This window comes from Neoarius graeffei, chromosome 25 (genome assembly GCF_027579695.1).
Source record: "Neoarius graeffei isolate fNeoGra1 chromosome 25, fNeoGra1.pri, whole genome shotgun sequence".
Classification (NCBI taxonomy): Eukaryota; Metazoa; Chordata; class Actinopteri; order Siluriformes; family Ariidae; genus Neoarius; species Neoarius graeffei.
Window position 1 is genome coordinate 751,381 of NC_083593.1, and position 16,894 is coordinate 768,274.

At 45.2% G+C, this 16,894-nt stretch overlaps 2 protein-coding genes across 6 annotated transcripts in view; both read right to left on the bottom strand.

Moving 5' to 3' along the window:
• ryr1a (ryanodine receptor 1a (skeletal)) overlaps window positions 1-7,237 on the bottom strand; it is a 128,422-nt gene extending 121,185 nt beyond the window's left edge. For all 5 annotated transcript variants that reach the window (XM_060909640.1, XM_060909638.1, XM_060909639.1 and 2 more), the window contains exon 1: window positions 7,103-7,237. In XM_060909640.1, the coding sequence (XP_060765623.1) occupies window positions 7,103-7,150 (48 nt within the window). In that variant the 5' untranslated portion in view covers window positions 7,151-7,237. The remainder of the gene's footprint in view (window positions 1-7,102) is intronic.
• A 451-nt stretch (window positions 7,238-7,688) lies between these two features.
• On the bottom strand, window positions 7,689-15,766 carry zgc:153345 (uncharacterized protein LOC566129 homolog). The gene is made up of 13 exons (XM_060909232.1): window positions 15,392-15,766; window positions 14,559-14,647; window positions 14,384-14,480; window positions 13,705-13,973; window positions 13,460-13,623; window positions 13,217-13,363; window positions 13,060-13,140; window positions 12,605-12,707; window positions 12,406-12,464; window positions 10,110-10,215; window positions 9,787-9,871; window positions 9,418-9,562; window positions 7,689-9,208 (listed from the first exon to the last, which is right to left on the bottom strand). The coding sequence occupies exons 1-13, from the start codon at window positions 15,509-15,511 to the stop codon at window positions 7,884-7,886; spliced, it is 2,790 nt and encodes a 929-aa protein (XP_060765215.1). The 5' UTR covers window positions 15,512-15,766; the 3' UTR covers window positions 7,689-7,883.
• Window positions 15,767-16,894: the final 1,128 nt, after the last annotated feature.

Below are 16,894 nucleotides of genomic sequence, written 5' to 3' on the forward strand. Positions count from 1 at the left end.
CCCGCACTGACACACTGATTCACCCGCACTGACACACTGATTCACCCGCACTGACACACTGATTCACCCGCACTTTCACACTGATTCACCCGCACTTTCACACTGATTCACCCGCACTTTCACACTGATTCACCCGCACTGACACACTGATTCACCCGCACTTTCACACTGATTCACCCGCACTGACACACTGATTCACCCGCACTTTCACACTGATTCACCCGCACTTTCACACTGATTCACCCGCACTGACACACTGATTCACCCGCACTTTCACACTGATTCACCAGCACTTTCACACTGATTCACCCGCACTTTCACACTGATTCACCCGCACTTTCACACTGATTCACCCGCACTGACACACTGATTCACCCGCACTTTCACACTGATTCACCCGCACTGACACACTGATTCACCCGCACTTTCACACTGATTCACCCGCACTTTCACACTGATTCACCCGCACTGACACACTGATTCACCCGCACTTTCACACTGATTCACCAGCACTTTCACACTGATTCACCCGCACTTTCACACTGATTCACCCGCACTTTCACACTGATTCACCCGCACTGACACACTGATTCACCCGCACTGACACACTGATTCACCCGCACTGACACACTGATTCACCCGCACTTTCACACTGATTCACCCGCACTTTCACACTGATTCACCCGCACTTTCACACTGATTCACCCGCACTTTCACACTGATTCACCCGCACTGACACACTGATTCACCCGCACTTTCACACTGATTCACCCGCACTTTCACACTGATTCACCCGCACTGACACACTGATTCACCAGCACTTTCACACTGATTCACCAGCACTTTCACACTGATTCACCCGCACTTTCACACTGATTCACCCGCACTTTCACACTGATTCACCCGCACTGACACACTGATTCACCAGCACTGACACACTGATTCACCCGCACTGACACACTGATTCACCAGCACTGACACACTGATTCACCCGCACTGACACACTGATTCACCCGCACTGACACACTGATTCACCCGCACTGACACACTGATTCACCCGCACTGACACACTGATTCACCCGCACTGACACACTGATTCACCCGCACTGACACACTGATTCACCCGCACTTTCACACTGATTCACCCGCACTTTCACACTGATTCACCCGCACTTTCACACTGATTCACCCGCACTTTCACACTGATTCACCCGCACTGACACACTGATTCACCCGCACTTTCACACTGATTCACCCGCACTTTCACACTGATTCACCCGCACTGACACACTGATTCACCCGCACTTTCACACTGATTCACCAGCACTTTCACACTGATTCACCCGCACTTTCACACTGATTCACCCGCACTTTCACACTGATTCACCCGCACTGACACACTGATTCACCCGCACTGACACACTGATTCACCCGCACTGACACACTGATTCACCCGCACTTTCACACTGATTCACCCGCACTTTCACACTGATTCACCCGCACTTTCACACTGATTCACCCGCACTGACACACTGATTCACCCGCACTTTCACACTGATTCACCCGCACTGACACACTGATTCACCCGCACTTTCACACTGATTCACCAGCACTTTCACACTGATTCACCCGCACTTTCACACTGATTCACCCGCACTTTCACACTGATTCACCCGCACTGACACACTGATTCACCAGCACTGACACACTGATTCACCCGCACTGACACACTGATTCACCCGCACTTTCACACTGATTCACCCGCACTTTCACACTGATTCACCCGCACTTTCACACTGATTCACCCGCACTTTCACACTGATTCACCCGCACTGACACACTGATTCACCCGCACTTTCACACTGATTCACCCGCACTTTCACACTGATTCACCCGCACTTTCACACTGATTCACCAGCACTTTCACACTGATTCACCCGCACTTTCACACTGATTCACCCGCACTGACACACTGATTCACCCGCACTTTCACACTGATTCACCAGCACTTTCACACTGATTCACCCGCACTTTCACACTGATTCACCCGCACTTTCACACTGATTCACCCGCACTGACACACTGATTCACCCGCACTTTCACACTGATTCACCCGCACTTTCACACTGATTCACCCGCACTTTCACACTGATTCACCCGCACTTTCACACTGATTCACCCGCACTGACACACTGATTCACCCGCACTTTCACACTGATTCACCCGCACTTTCACACTGATTCACCCGCACTTTCACACTGATTCACCCGCACTTTCACACTGATTCACCCGCACTTTCACACTGATTCACCCGCACTTTCACACTGATTCACCCGCACTTTCACACTGATTCACCCGCACTTTCACACTGATTCACCAGCACTTTCACACTGATTCACCCGCACTTTCACACTGATTCACCCGCACTGACACACTGATTCACCCGCACTTTCACACTGATTCACCAGCACTTTCACACTGATTCACCCGCACTTTCACACTGATTCACCAGCACTTTCACACTGATTCACCCGCACTGACACACTGATTCACCCGCACTTTCACACTGATTCACCCGCACTGACACACTGATTCACCCGCACTTTCACACTGATTCACCCGCACTTTCACACTGATTCACCCGCACTGACACACTGATTCACCCGCACTGACACACTGATTCACCGTCATTTCAACGACCCTCTGCTATCGGGGCAGGACTTACACATTGATTCACCAGCACTTACACATTGATTCACCAGCACTTACACATTGATTCACCAGCACTTTCACACTGATTCACCAGCACTTTCACACTGATTCACCAGCACTTTCACACTTATTCACCAGCCCTACACATTGATTCACCAGCACTTACACATTGATTCACCAGCACTTACACACTGATTCACCAGCACTTACACACCGATTCACCACTGATTCAGGAATGTATTATAATAATAATCTCATCTCATCTCATTATCTCTAGCCGCTTTATCCTTCTGCAGGGTCGCAGGCAAGCTGGAGCCTATCCCAGCTGACCACGGGTGAAAGGCGGGGTTCACCCTGGACAAGTCGCCAGGTCATCACAGGGCTGACACATAGACACAGACAACCATTCACACTCACATTCACACCTACGCTCAATTTAGAGTCACCAGTTAACCTAACCTGCATGTCTTTGGACTGTGGGGGAAACCGGAGCACCCGGAGGAAACCCACGTGGACACGGGGAGAACATGCAAACTCCACACAGAAAGGCCCTCGCCGGCCCCGGGGCTCGAACCCAGGACCTTCTTGCTGTGAGGCGACAGCGCTAACCACTACACCACTGTGCCGCCCTATAATAATAATAATAATAATAATAATAATCCATGGTTGTCAGGACAACAGGACATCACACATTGGAGACATAAAACTTCCGCACTAGCGAGCGACTGTGACAATTTGTAAACAAACATTGCCACCAGGTTTGCTTCATTAAATACGGAAGATTTTGAGAGAATTTTGAAAGAGAAAGATGCATTGAACACCTGAAAGGAATGTATAATAATAATAATAATAATAATAATAATATTGGTTGGCTTTCTTTCATGGTCTATCAGATATATTCCATTCAGCTACTCGTCTTCGACTCGTTCAATATCATGCTCGCTGAATGGAATATATCTGATAGACCATGAAAGAAAGCCAAACAATATTATTATTATTATTATTATTATTATTATTATTATACATTCCTTTTGGGTGCTCATTGCATCTTTCTATTTCAAAATTCTCTCAAAATCTTCTGTATTTAATGAAGCAAACCTGGTGGCCATGTTTGTTTACCAATTGTCACAGTCGCTCGCTAGCGTGGAAGTTTTATGTCTCCAATGTGTGATGTCCTGTTGTCCTGACAACCATGCAATATCATAAACCATATTCACCGCTCATCTTATTCAACGCTTATATTCATCACTGCATTCATCCATCCATCCATTATCTGTAGCTGCTTATCCTGTTCTACAGGGTCGCAGGCGAGCTGGATCCTATCCCAGCTGACTACGGGCGAAAGGCGGGATTCACCCTGGACAAGTCGCCAGGTCATCACAGGGCTGACACATAGACACAGACAACCATTCACACTCACATTCACACCTACGCTCAATTTAGAGTCACCAGTTAACCTAACCTGCATGTCTTTGGACTGTGGGGGAAACCGGAGCACCCGGAGGAAACCCACGCGGACACGGGGAGAACATGCAAACTCTGCACAGAAAGGCCCTCGCCGGCCACGGGGCTCGAACCCGGACCTTCTTGCTGTGAGGCGACAGCGCTAACCACTACACCACCATGCTGCTTCATCACTGCATAATACTTCAAATTTAAAATTAAAAAATAAACCTTTTTAAATAGTTTGACAACTTCATGCAAATTTTGACTGTGTATTCCATGGTAAAGTCACATATACTGAAAACAAAATTGAGAGTACAGGAAAAAGTCATATTTTTTCTTCCCTTTGTAAACTCAGTACCTTGTCACCTTTATACATCTATTATGCTTTGTTTGTTTGCTTTTAACCTGGAAAAGTTATCTTTACAGTATTAACTTTTAGATTTTTCGAGTAATTACAAAGGTGCAGTAAATGTACCCTTGAGAACACCCTTTATGAAGAGGAAATAATGTACAGTACTTTTTTCTGAGATTACAGTAAATGAAATGCTCTGATTGAATTTTTTGAAACAAATCATTTATACAAAGTTGTTTCGAATTCCATGCAATGCCACATCTGTAATGATAAACAGCTGTACCGTATATCTTTAATTTTTACTTGAAAATGTTCTGATGTGACTGAAAAGCTTGGCATTACATAGAATGAATGCTGAAAGAGTGTGAGGAAGGACAGATTTATAATTCTGATAATGTTTAATCCTTGTCCTGGAAAAGTTTGTTTATTCTTCACGTGTTAAAATGAGCATCAACATGTGAGATGTGATTTTGTCATGGCAGTGATTTACAGTTTGATGGCAATCAGCAGATCATTCAGAATAACCTTGTGATGATAATATGAGGCTTGGGTTACAGCCAGGGTACATTTATAAGGTTTTAAATGTGTGTGTGTGAGAGAGAGAAGCATGCAAAATAGAGCAGTGCCATCAAATTATAAAAGAAATACTATGTGCACGCTGTAGTCTATGACCACTGTGTTCACATCCAGCCCATATGAAGTCTATAATAAAGCTTTAAATATAGCCTCATCATTATCATAATGACAGTTAGACACTGTACTTTATCATCATGCTGAAATTTTGTCCTGTATTGAACTGATTTGTGTTGAATCCTATTGCATTAATGATGTTTAATGTCGAACCAGTGCCTCATACTGTTGTGAACGTGACCCCATAACCATATAGCGCCCAATAATGCGCTGTATCCCCATAATCACAGTCATTAAATCAGAACATCATGTCATACAATTTTTAAATAGACAGAAACACGCAGCTGTATCTGAGGGAGTCACTAATCCATCCTCATGGTGTAAATATAGAGCTGGAAAAATAGAGGACATCACGATCCAGCCCAAGAGCTGGATTCATACGTTTTATAATCTCCACATGTTTAGCATCATTTGTTTCATCTACAGCACATTAACTCCAGAAATATAAATTCTTCATGATAATGACAACTAAAGTTTACTTCAATTTAATTTTAGAATCTGAATGATGTTCGGTGCTGTTTTTCACTCTTCAGTGTGTTGAAGACATTCTGTTGACAATCAAAACAGATTTCTGAATGGATTGATCCTGAATTTAAAAATCATTCAAAATGTTTGAATGACACCAGATCTTCAGATCAGAATTACTTTATTAATCTTAAACCTGATCTCAAGTTTACATTTTAAACATGTGTACAAATAACAAGATCCTTCCTTTATATCTTTTAAAACACAGTTTGTGTTCATTTCCACCTCTCACATTCCCAGAAGTGCGTACACACAGACTTTATCACACACTCGATCATTTTGATAGATCATCAGTGATGTCTGGGGTAAAACGATCATCGCATGCTGTATAAACGCAGCATTGTTCTGGGCTTTGTGTCGTCTTGCTCCTGATTAACGGTCAGATGGGCCACATGTTGCAGTTTTATGATAACCGAGATTAAAATCTGGAGTGAAATGGTTTTATTATTCCTTTTATTGATCATTTTATTAAAGACTTCTTCCTTATCATCTGCAAACTACATTCATGAAGGTTATGAAGGTTTTCCCCCCTTTTTGCTCAGTATTGATTACAGACTGAACTGTGGATATTTTATAAAACACAGATGAAGCTGTTTTGGTTTCAGGGTCATAAATCACAGCCCGCAGACCTCGGGGTGTGTGTGTGTGTCTCTCGGCTCTATTATAAATAGAGAACAATGCCACACACCTGTTTGTGCCAATCTGCAGCTCTACAGCAAAGGAAACAGGATCCAACAGGCTGTGTGTGTTATATTTAACATAAATACTGTGTTCCAGAAGGTAAAGGTTCTTGCACTACATTAGATGTCTATGTAATGATGATTACAATATTATCACAGCCCTCATCAGGATCATGGGACAGAAGGCTGCTGTACTGATTCCTGAGTTTATTTCTTCTACTGAAATCCAGAAGGAGTGACAGAGATGCGATTTTGAATATTGTGTGTGCTGACTATCATGATGCGACACACAATTGATGATCAGGACGTGCTTACAGACCTTATTAAAAGTAAATCTCACACCACTAACAAAGCCCTTTAATCTACGGGGAGACCTCGCCCGTCTCAGACTCCTCACCCTCACAGTTACTGATGAATACACTGAAAGTTCCAATACTTCAGGATTTCACCTCATGCTGGGTTCTATTTGAAAGGAGGCCACACGGGGCAGCTGCCTTCTCCAGATCCTTCTTGGACAGCAATCCCATACTCCTGTTCACCAGGCGAGTGTTTACAAAAGCGTGAAGACCACAGACATGAGGTGTGATATTGTAAAGAAGATCAGTAAGACACAAGAACATCACACTACAACATACTGAAAGTGCTGGTGATGTCAGAGCTCTGACCAATCAGTGACTATAATCCAGATTTTACTCACCGTCCGGACAAACTGAATCTCTTCATCTCCTTCTCCTCCTTCAGCCATCGTGTCTTCTCTTTCTCACTCTCTCACACAGACACTCGCCCTCTGTTCACTCCACTAGCCTGCATTGTGTGTGTGAAGGACATTCTCTAACTGGAGTTCAGAGAGGGACACGCTTTTTTTTTTTGCCCACAAGCAATGGGTGGTTCCCCCCGCTCCCCCTTAATGCACTAACACACCACTTCTGTGACATTAGAAGCACTGATTTATACCCACCCAACCTGCCACTGGTTTATACCCACCCAACCTGTCACAGGTTTATACCCACCCAACCGGTCACTGGTTTATACCCACCCAACCGGTCACTGGTTTATACCCACCCAACCTACCACTGATTTATACCCACCCAACCGGTCACAGGTTAACAATTGTACAAAATAGACAGATTTTAATAACATTTTATTTATAACACCTTTTACACACCCAGCGACGTGTGTGTTCTTGTCTTGATCTAACGCAAACACGAGTTTCTAATCTTCTCACACTGTTGAACACTTGATGCTCAACTTAATTTGTTGTAATAATAAATAATAATAATAAATCATCATCAAATACATTTTTATTAAGAACAAACAAAATGTTACACATCTATTTAGTAAAACAGTAAAATAAAAGGCACGCAGATACGGATGAGTAACTCAGTGAGAGACAGACAGAGAATCTTCTGGAGGTAAATACACATTTTAAAAGTTGAGCAAAAACAGAGAAACTGTGCAAGAGGAAGCCCGAGACTGTGTTAGAGAGGTAACGGTTTCCACGTGGTCATACGCACTTCGTGAGCAGGCCAGCGTGGAGAGTCTCTATAGCGCCTCCTGGAGCCCTGAGGCCTGAACTGGAGGGACGGAGGTGAGAGGTTGAAGGAGCACTTCTCACTCACACTGCTGATGGAAAACACGCTGTCAAATGAAGGGCAGCTGAAGGTCTTACACGGTGACTTTCGGTACCGCAGAGACAGCGGCTCGGTTTTAGAAGCTGTGAAAGTGCACGAGCCTGCAGGGGAACCAAATGTCGTCCTCCGCCGCCTTGGTGGTGTAGATCCATCAAACCGCACGTCCCAGGAGGAGTTTGAGTCTTTCTCATGCTCGTGGTAACGTTCTGTAATGCAACATTGCTGCTCAAGCAGCTTGTCCACGTCAAATTCTTCCACTTCCAGAGTCTCGGCCATCACGCACTCGTTCATTTGGGGAGTTTCATCCTCTTCAGATTTCTGTGATGATCCAACCAAAGTCAGATCCTCTGGAGGAGAAGGTGAAGAAGGACTTGATGAATCATCTGGAAGCAGCTCCTCGTTGGCTTCCTCGGAGTCTGTCTGTTCATTGTGGAGCTCCAGGAAGGCCTGCTGATCCTCCTGTACAGCTTCATCACTGAATGAGCGGCTGAATCTTCGCGCTTCCTGTCTGCGCAGACGAACCGTCGGTGTGCGGAGAAACGAAGCCAGAGCGCTGAAGCTCCTTAACCTCTCAGCCATCGACAACCGGAGGCTCACCTTCTTTAGATCCGAATCGGACCCTTTCGCCGCCTTCTGCTCATGAACCGTAGCGCATCTCCTCCTCAGCTCTCTCCCTCCCTTTCCTTTTCCTCCAGACTTTTTGAGAGGCAGGCTGACAGACGTGGACCACACGTCATCATTAAACATGGTCTCGTTTGTTCTAACTTCCTGCTGAACTTCGCCTACCTCATCCAAATGTGGATCTAAAGCCACCTCAGGCATGCTGATGGAGCGCCGCGGTCCAGAACGCTTCTTGGAATTGCTTTTCCTCTTCTTGATTTTGGAAAGTGTCTCCGTTTCCTGTTCCTCCACCTTAACTCCATCTCCTGTCTTTGGACTTTCCACTTCCTGTCTCTGGCTCTCCTTTTGAGTCACATCATACTCCACAATGACTTCTGGATTTCCATCATCGAGTAAAACCCAGTGGTCGTCGTCATGCGCTTCCTCGCTCTCCTGCTGCTGATGTCCCCGAAACGTTTCCTCACATTCTGAACCCGATGCATCGTCAGGATTTTCCACAAAACTGCAGTTGAGAAGCTCAGGATCATCGTCCACTTCACTCCCGATTACAACTGAAACACAGAAGAGCAGCTCGCTGACTGAATCCAGATCAGAGTCAGTGATTAAAGAATGAATAGGAGTGGAGTTGAGTGCCGAGAGTGATGTGTTCCATCAGATTTCTCTTCCAGATAGTTTAATAATGGAGCAAATTAATTCAGGTCATACCTGAAGGATTTCAGTGTGCCAAGATATTATAATAAAAAGAATAAAAGCTGCAGACCTCGTCCCGGTTCCTCGATCAGGATTAACGGTATTTTCGGTGAGGAGCCACTGTCCGAGTTCGACACAGTCTTTTTGTTGCTGTGGAGTTTTTTCCAGGAGCTCAAACACTTTTCAGGATCTTCGCCCAGTGTCACACCAACAGCCTGAAATCATCATGACATACAGGAACAAAAACATCATGTACATCCAAGATGTGATTAATTCACTTTATTTTCTCCTATTGCTGAAGAAAAATCTGAACGTCCCGATCACTTCAGTTTGAAAAATAAATTCATAAATAAGCCACAAACACTTCAGTGTTCACAGTTAGGTTTTCTAAATGAGACACACAATCGGAACTTATTCAGGGTGATGTGTGTGTGCGTACAGGACTGCCACTGCTGCTGCTCGACATGGAGAAGAAACGGAGTGATCTCCTCCTGCGGCGTACACACTCCTCCTGCTTTGGAGCTCTAAAAGGCAAAAACCACACCATTTACACTGAATCACTGAAAATGTTAAACGCAGAAAGAAAACCAGATCTAGTGATCACTCGCTTTAATTCCGGACGAGGCGAACAAAAAAACCAGGAATCAATCTCCTCTGCCCTCAAAGTTCCACTGATTCTGAACTTTTCTAATTAAGATCAGAGCAAGACAGAAAAACTCCATAAAATCTCATTTCATTTCACTGAACACAAAATAACCTCACCGATGTGACTTCCTGTGCGCTCGTGTTCGAGTTCTCTTCTCTGAAACACTGCGCTGTGAATCATCGCTGCTCTTCACCTCCCGAGGACTCGGACCTCCCGTCGAATCTGATTACAAACAGTCTGAGCTTTATTCACATTATCATCAGATTTATGACGAAACTATACAGGATGTTCAGTAGATTAAACCCAAGTGGTACAGAATACAACCCCGATTCCAAAAAAGTTGGGACAAAGTACGAACTGTAAATAAAAACGGAATGCAATAATTTACAAATCTCAAAAACTGATATTGTATTCACAATAGAACATAGACAACATATCAAATGTCGAAAGTGAGACATTTTGAAATTTCATGCCAAATATTGGCTCATTTGAAATTTCATGACAGCAACACATTTCAAAAAAGTTGGGACAGGGGCAATAAGAGGCTGGAAAAGTTAAAGGTACAAAAAAGGAACAGCTGGAGGACCAAATTGCAACTCATTAGGTCAATTGGCAATAGGTCATTAACATGACTGGGTATAAAAAGAGCATCTTGGAGTGGCAGCGGCTCTCAGAAGTAAAGATGGGAAGAGGATCACCAATCCCCCTAATTCTGCGCCGACAAATAGTGGAGCAATATCAGAAAGGAGTTCGACAGTGTAAAATTGCAAAGAGTTTGAACATATCATCATCTACAGTGCATAATATCATCAAAAGATTCAGAGAATCTGGAAGAATCTCTGTGCGTAAGGGTCAAGGCCGGAAAACCATACTGGGTGCCCGTGATCTTCGGGCCCTTAGACGGCACTGCATCACATACAGGCATGCTTCTGTATTGGAAATCACAAAATGGGCTCAGGAATATTTCCAGAGAACATTATCTGTGAACACAATTCACCGTGCCATCCGCCGTTGCCAGCTAAAACTCTATAGTTCAAAGAAGCAGCCGTATCTAAACACGATCCAGAAGCGCAGACGTCTTCTCTGGGCCAAGGCTCATTTAAAATGGACTGTGGCAAAGTGGAAAACTGTTCTGTGGTCAGACGAATCAAAATGTGAAGTTCTTTATGGAAATCAGGGACGCCGTGTCATTCGGACTAAAGAGGAGAAGGACGACCCGAGTTGTTATCAGCGCTCAGTTCAGAAGCCTGCATCTCTGATGGTATGGGGTTGCATTAGTGCGTGTGGCATGGGCAGCTTACACATCTGGAAAGACACCATCAATGCTGAAAGGTATATCCAGGTTCTAGAGCAACATATGCTCCCATCCAGACGACGTCTCTTTCAGGGAAGACCTTGCATTTTCCAACATGACAATGCCAAACCACATACTGCATCAATTACAGCATCATGGCTGCGTAGAAGAAGGGTCCGGGTACTGAACTGGCCAGCCTGCAGTCCAGATCTTTCACCCATAGAAAACATTTGGCGCATCATAAAACGGAAGATACGACAAAAAAGACCTAAGACAGTTGAGCAACTAGAATCCTACATTAGACAAGAATGGGTTAACATTCCTCTCCCTAAACTTGAGCAACTTGTCTCCTCAGTCCCCAGACGTTTACAGACTGTTGTAAAGAGAAAAGGGGATGTCTCACAGTGGGAAACATGGCCTTGTCCCAACTTTTTTGAGATGTGGTGTTGTCATGAAATTTAAAATCACCTAATTTTTCTCTTTAAATGATACATTTTCTCAGTTTAAACATTTGATATGTCATCTATGTTCTATTCTGAATAAAATATGGAATTTTGAAACTTCCACATCATTGCATTCCGTTTTTATTTACAATTTGTACTTTGTCCCAACTTTTTTGGAATTGGGATTGTATAATCCTGTGAAATAATGGATATTTAATATAATTTGATCTTTAATTAAAGAAAAAAAGCCTGATTTTATTTATTTAATTTCCTGTTGAACTCCAACATCTGCAGTCACTTTGGGTCCAGAACATTGTAAGGTTCAAGATGCCAGGGTTTCCCCCCCCTTTTTTTTTTTTTAATTCCAGTCCTGTTGGGTAAATAAATCTCTTCGTATGTGTTTATTCTGATTAAAATGTTAATGCATAATTGAGTGCTTAGACTTTCTGGGCTTTATTCTAAGAAGATCTTTATGTAAATACAAATACATGCTTCTTATAATAATTCAAAATACAAGTTAAAACAACATGATTGCCTTTACTGTTTAATTTTTGTATTGCATTAACAATTTAACTTCAGCTTGACTTTTCTATCATGGTGTTCTGGGTCTGACATAATAATAATAATAATAATAATAATAATAATAAACAAAAACTCCTCTGATTTTGGTCTCACCGTCTGCAGACTGGCTGCTGACGGACTGCGTGTCGGTTCTGAGGTCATGCAGCGAACGCCTGCAAATAAACATCAATAATGCAGAATACAGGACGACAGACTGAAACATCTGCATCATCGTTCAAAACAAATCTGATGGAAATGAAACCTAGAAGTGGAAACAGAGAAGAACGTAAACTAGTGTTTGTAATGTCTGTACTTCTTTCTGGCAGATCCACTCGCATCAGGAGCGCCGTCCTCCGAGGCTTTGCGTTTCACTGTGTTTGGAGACTGAGGTGTGGGACTTCTGGACAGCGGAGGTCCTGTTTAATATTTAATAAAACGCTGGTGTTTACATCTACATACATCTCACAAAACTGCTGCTGGAGTTTAGTCTGGACACATGATGGCTCTCGACTGACAAACTTAAGACTCCAGACATCCATGAAAAGAACTCAAACAAAACAAAACAAAATGAAACGTCTCTTTTCAGGCCAAAATGTCAAACAGTTGAGACACGTTTACTGTGTGGCATTGGCTTTCAGGACTGAAGAACTGAAATACTTATACGAGCAGAAAAACACAAAATACTGATATGGTGCTGTAAATACAAATGTCGAAGGAGGATCTGATGATGATAACGATGATGACTGTCAGATGAAGGTGCCGGTTTACCTGGTGAAGTGTCTGAGGACAGAGGGGGGCCAGTGGGCGTCCTGCCAGGCTTCAGTTTCGAAAAAGCATCCACAAATATTTCTAAAACCAAAAACAAGCATTAAACAAAAACAGATTAAAAAAAATTCTAGCATTTGAGACGAACACAAAACGTCACCTCCGACGCTCCTCCTCCTCTGTCTGCGCAGGCTGTTGTCCACACCCAGTCTGGCTCGCTTGTTCAATAAAGTACCCTCTCGTGGTGGGGCGGATTCGCTCATCTCCAGCACTCCCAGTGTGTCCAGTACGAACGAGGGCACGACCCCTGAGAAAATAAACACTCTGTATATTAATTAAACACCTGTTGAAACGTTAACCCGTGAAGTAAACAGCAGATTTAATCCTGAGCTGGAGGTTTCACCGATGCGTTCAGCGTGTAAGATCAGGGTTCTGATGGCTGCTGCTCGCTGCTCGAGCAACTTCTCTGTGAGGGCAGTGAGGCGACACATCTGAGGTGAACACGGCAGCAGGTTTGGAGCCATGACCAGAGCTAAACTGCTCACCTCCATCCTGTTTTCATCACACCTGCGTGCACGCACACAACCAGACTGAGTTATTGATTATCAATTTGATAAACATATAAAAACACAAGCTGCAGGATCATACCTGTGCGCAACACGTCTGAGGAAGCTGCAGATGTAGCGCAGGGTGTGAGCGTGTACCGGGGAGAGGAGGGACGTGAGCAGCAGCGTAGCTCTCTCACTCACAGCCGCCTCCAGAGTCTGGGCGTGGCACAGTGCCACCTGCAGCTCGCCTGCGATCAGTGGCTCAGGAAGCTCACGCAGGAACTGTTTCAGCAGCGATGCCACGTCATACGGCTGCAACAAAGCATCATGGGAAGCCAGGAAGATCTGCTTCCCCTTCTCCAGGTCCATCTACGAGACCATAGGAGGGAAGACAACAACTGGATGCTTCTCCTTCACGCTCTGGACCAATAGTGCAACTCTCACGTAAAATCAAACTGATCATAAAGATCATCTGCCTGGAGGAAAACACCAGACTTTCCTAATGTCAGTGCAAACAAAACAACAACAAACTGTTCTCATTACTGACACACTCCGTGACACTCAGCATGTCCTCCAGCCAGGATCAGCTAAAGTTCTGCTCCGAGGAAGGAAGCAGGGTGATGGTCTGTTCCTTGAACGGTTTGTGAAAAACGTTCACTCACTCAGGTGTGGAAACTGCGTTTAAACTCATTTTACTGACAGAATTTAGACTGAAACTCTCGTCAGTCAGTCAGTGTGTATGTTGTGAATGAGTGCCGTGCGTTTGCAGTGTTTCGTACTCGGAGAGCTCGGATGCGGCAGAGAGAACCGGTCTTCCTGAAAATCCCCTCGGTGTGAATGTGCTGAGATAAATACTCACACACCTCCACCAGGAACCTGAAAAACAAACGCAAAACAATCAACATCCAAAAACGAGGCACACGTCTCATTAAAAATAAAAAAGAGGGAACATACAGCGGCACGGAACCGTCCACTTCAGCCACATGACGCTGAGGGAGAAGCTGCAGATCTCGACCAAAAGCAAAGAGCTGCTGTGAAGCCTCCTACCATGGAAAGGTGAAAGGTCAGTGGTGTGGCTCAGGAACCTGCTCTGTGCACATGTTGTGTTTAAACATTTCTACTGTCAGGATGAGAGCCGTGACCAGAATAAGGATCCATTTTCACTTGGAGAAAAACACCCCAAACACCCTCAAACCCCTCTTCAGATTTGTTCCTGGTGGGATCTCTGTTCTCCTCAACCATCAGCCCCTGTTTATTCACTACAGCCTCGTGCACGAGCCCTTCTCACCATCAGCTCATCCCAAATCAGGTCCCCGCAGAGAGAGAGAGAGAGAGAGTGTGTGAGGGAGAGAGTGTGAGAGAGAGAGAGAGTGAGTGAGAGTGTGAGGGAGAGAGTGTGAGAGAGAGAGAGAGAGAGAGTGTGTGTGTGAGAGAGAGTGTGAGGGAGAGAGAGAGTGTGAGAGAGAGAGAGTGAGAGTGTGAGGGAGAGAGAGAGTGTGAGAGAGAGAGAGAGAGTGTGTGTGTGAGAGAGAGTGTGAGGGAGAGAGAGAGTGTGAGAGAGAGAGAGTGAGAGTGTGAGGGAGAGAGAGAGTGTGAGAGAGAGAGAGAGAGAGTGTGTGAGAGAGAGTGTGAGAGAGAGAGAGTGAGAGAGAGAGAGAGTGAGAGAGAGAGTGTGTGAGAGAGAGTGAGTGAGTGTGTATTAAACCCTTCAGAATCCCGTGCTGTGTTGATGAATCCCGTGCCGTGCTGTGCCGTGCCGTGCTGTGCCGTGCGGAACCCGCCTCTACCTGCTCAGGTGTTTCGTGTCCGTGCAGGAAGCTCTTCCAGCTCCTCACGCGCACACCCACCGCTTTCAGCGCGCGCACCACCGCCAGCACGCGCTCGCGCTCCTCCGGCCCAGCACGCATGCTCAACCCCGACACCGCGCACACCGGAAACGCAGCTTATTGCTAGCCCAGATCCCTGCTCGAGCCCATCGGAACGCCGCCACGTGACTCGTCGGATTTCCGGTCACCTGTGCGCGCGCGATCCGACTGACAAACTCAAAATAAACCTTTCTGTTCCCTCCTCCATCAAACACCCTGCTCGCCGCGGGGGGGCTGCACCAGCGCCCTCTTGTGGACAATTTACTGTATCTGACCAATCAGAGAGCACCAATTTAATCAGCTGACTTAGTTAAAAACAAACCTTTTAATATTCTTCTCTGAACGGGCTTTGAACCAATCTCCCGGGAAAAGAAACAGTTTGAAACTTTTTAGACCGGATGTAATGGACATGACGTGATTTTTATTGTCAATTCACGCAAATTCTGCAGAGAGGACTGACTAACCAATCAGAGACGAGCTTTTTCCTTCTGCACTTTAATTCTTCATTTGTTCAAGTTGCCTGTGATGCTGTTACAGATTTCACTCCTTCACTCGAACTGGAGGATCAGGACTCCCCGCCCTCAATTCATTGTTTATTTAAATTCATCCCTCCTTCAGGAAGCACTTTATCCTGGGCACTATGGTGTCGAATCCCAGGGAGACTCCTGATGTGTCGTTTTCTCACCAATCGACTCCTTGAACCGCCGGCTCCTGTTTGTGAAGAGCCATGTTTTGAAAAGAAGAACAAGGCCGAGAGATCCTGAAAATATCAGCGGTCTGTATTCAGGATTCTGCTCCGTGTAATCACAAAGCGTTCAGTGAATCTAATCAACGTCTGAGTCGTTCGGCAGAGTCGGTTCAGGTTCAGAATTAGAGAACTGAGAGTCGGCTCATGCCGAGAGGAGTCGATTCATCTGAGTCCCAGAGAAGAGCCGCAGTTGCAGGCTGGAGCTCTGAACAGGACACCAGCCACCATCAGTCTGGGCTCAGTCGGTTATAACTCTGATCGGAGATCAGACCCTACTGTATTTCAGTAACCTGAGCAAAGCTGTTCAACACTTCGGGTAGTATCGCACTGGGCTGCGACTAGTTGGAGACAACAACTGCAATAAAATATGCGAGCTGGCGACAATTTTCACTTGGAATCGCACCGAGTTGATATTCGCATATTTTACCGCAATCGTTGCGTCTCCAGCGAGTCGCAGGTCGGCTTTGCGTCGGCAGGGCAGGAGAGGAAACCTCACGGAAACCGACTGGAGAAGGTTCGCGACAGCTTTGCGACACCAGCGACGCATTTGAGAGAGATTGTCTCACGGATTTTTTGAACATGTTCGCAATTTCAGCGACGAAGGAGCGACACTGAGACTCACGCCGGAAGTTGAGAAGCCCTGCAAATGTTTCAAGTCACTTTTGAAACTCTCTCGC

Bases quoted from the DNA above. Each gene is read 5' to 3' on its own strand.
- zgc:153345 (XM_060909232.1), bottom strand. From the start codon at position 15,511: ATGCGTGCTGGGCCGGAGGAGCGCGAGCGCGTGCTGGCGGTGGTGCGC. The intron at 13,364-13,459 runs GTGAAACCTCCA...TTATTTTCTCAG, and splicing joins CTTACACGCTGAACGCATCG to GGGTCGTGCCCTCGTTCGTA. The intron at 9,563-9,786 runs GTACGCACACAC...TGATGATTTCAG, and splicing joins GCAGCAGCAGTGGCAGTCCT to GCTGTTGGTGTGACACTGGG.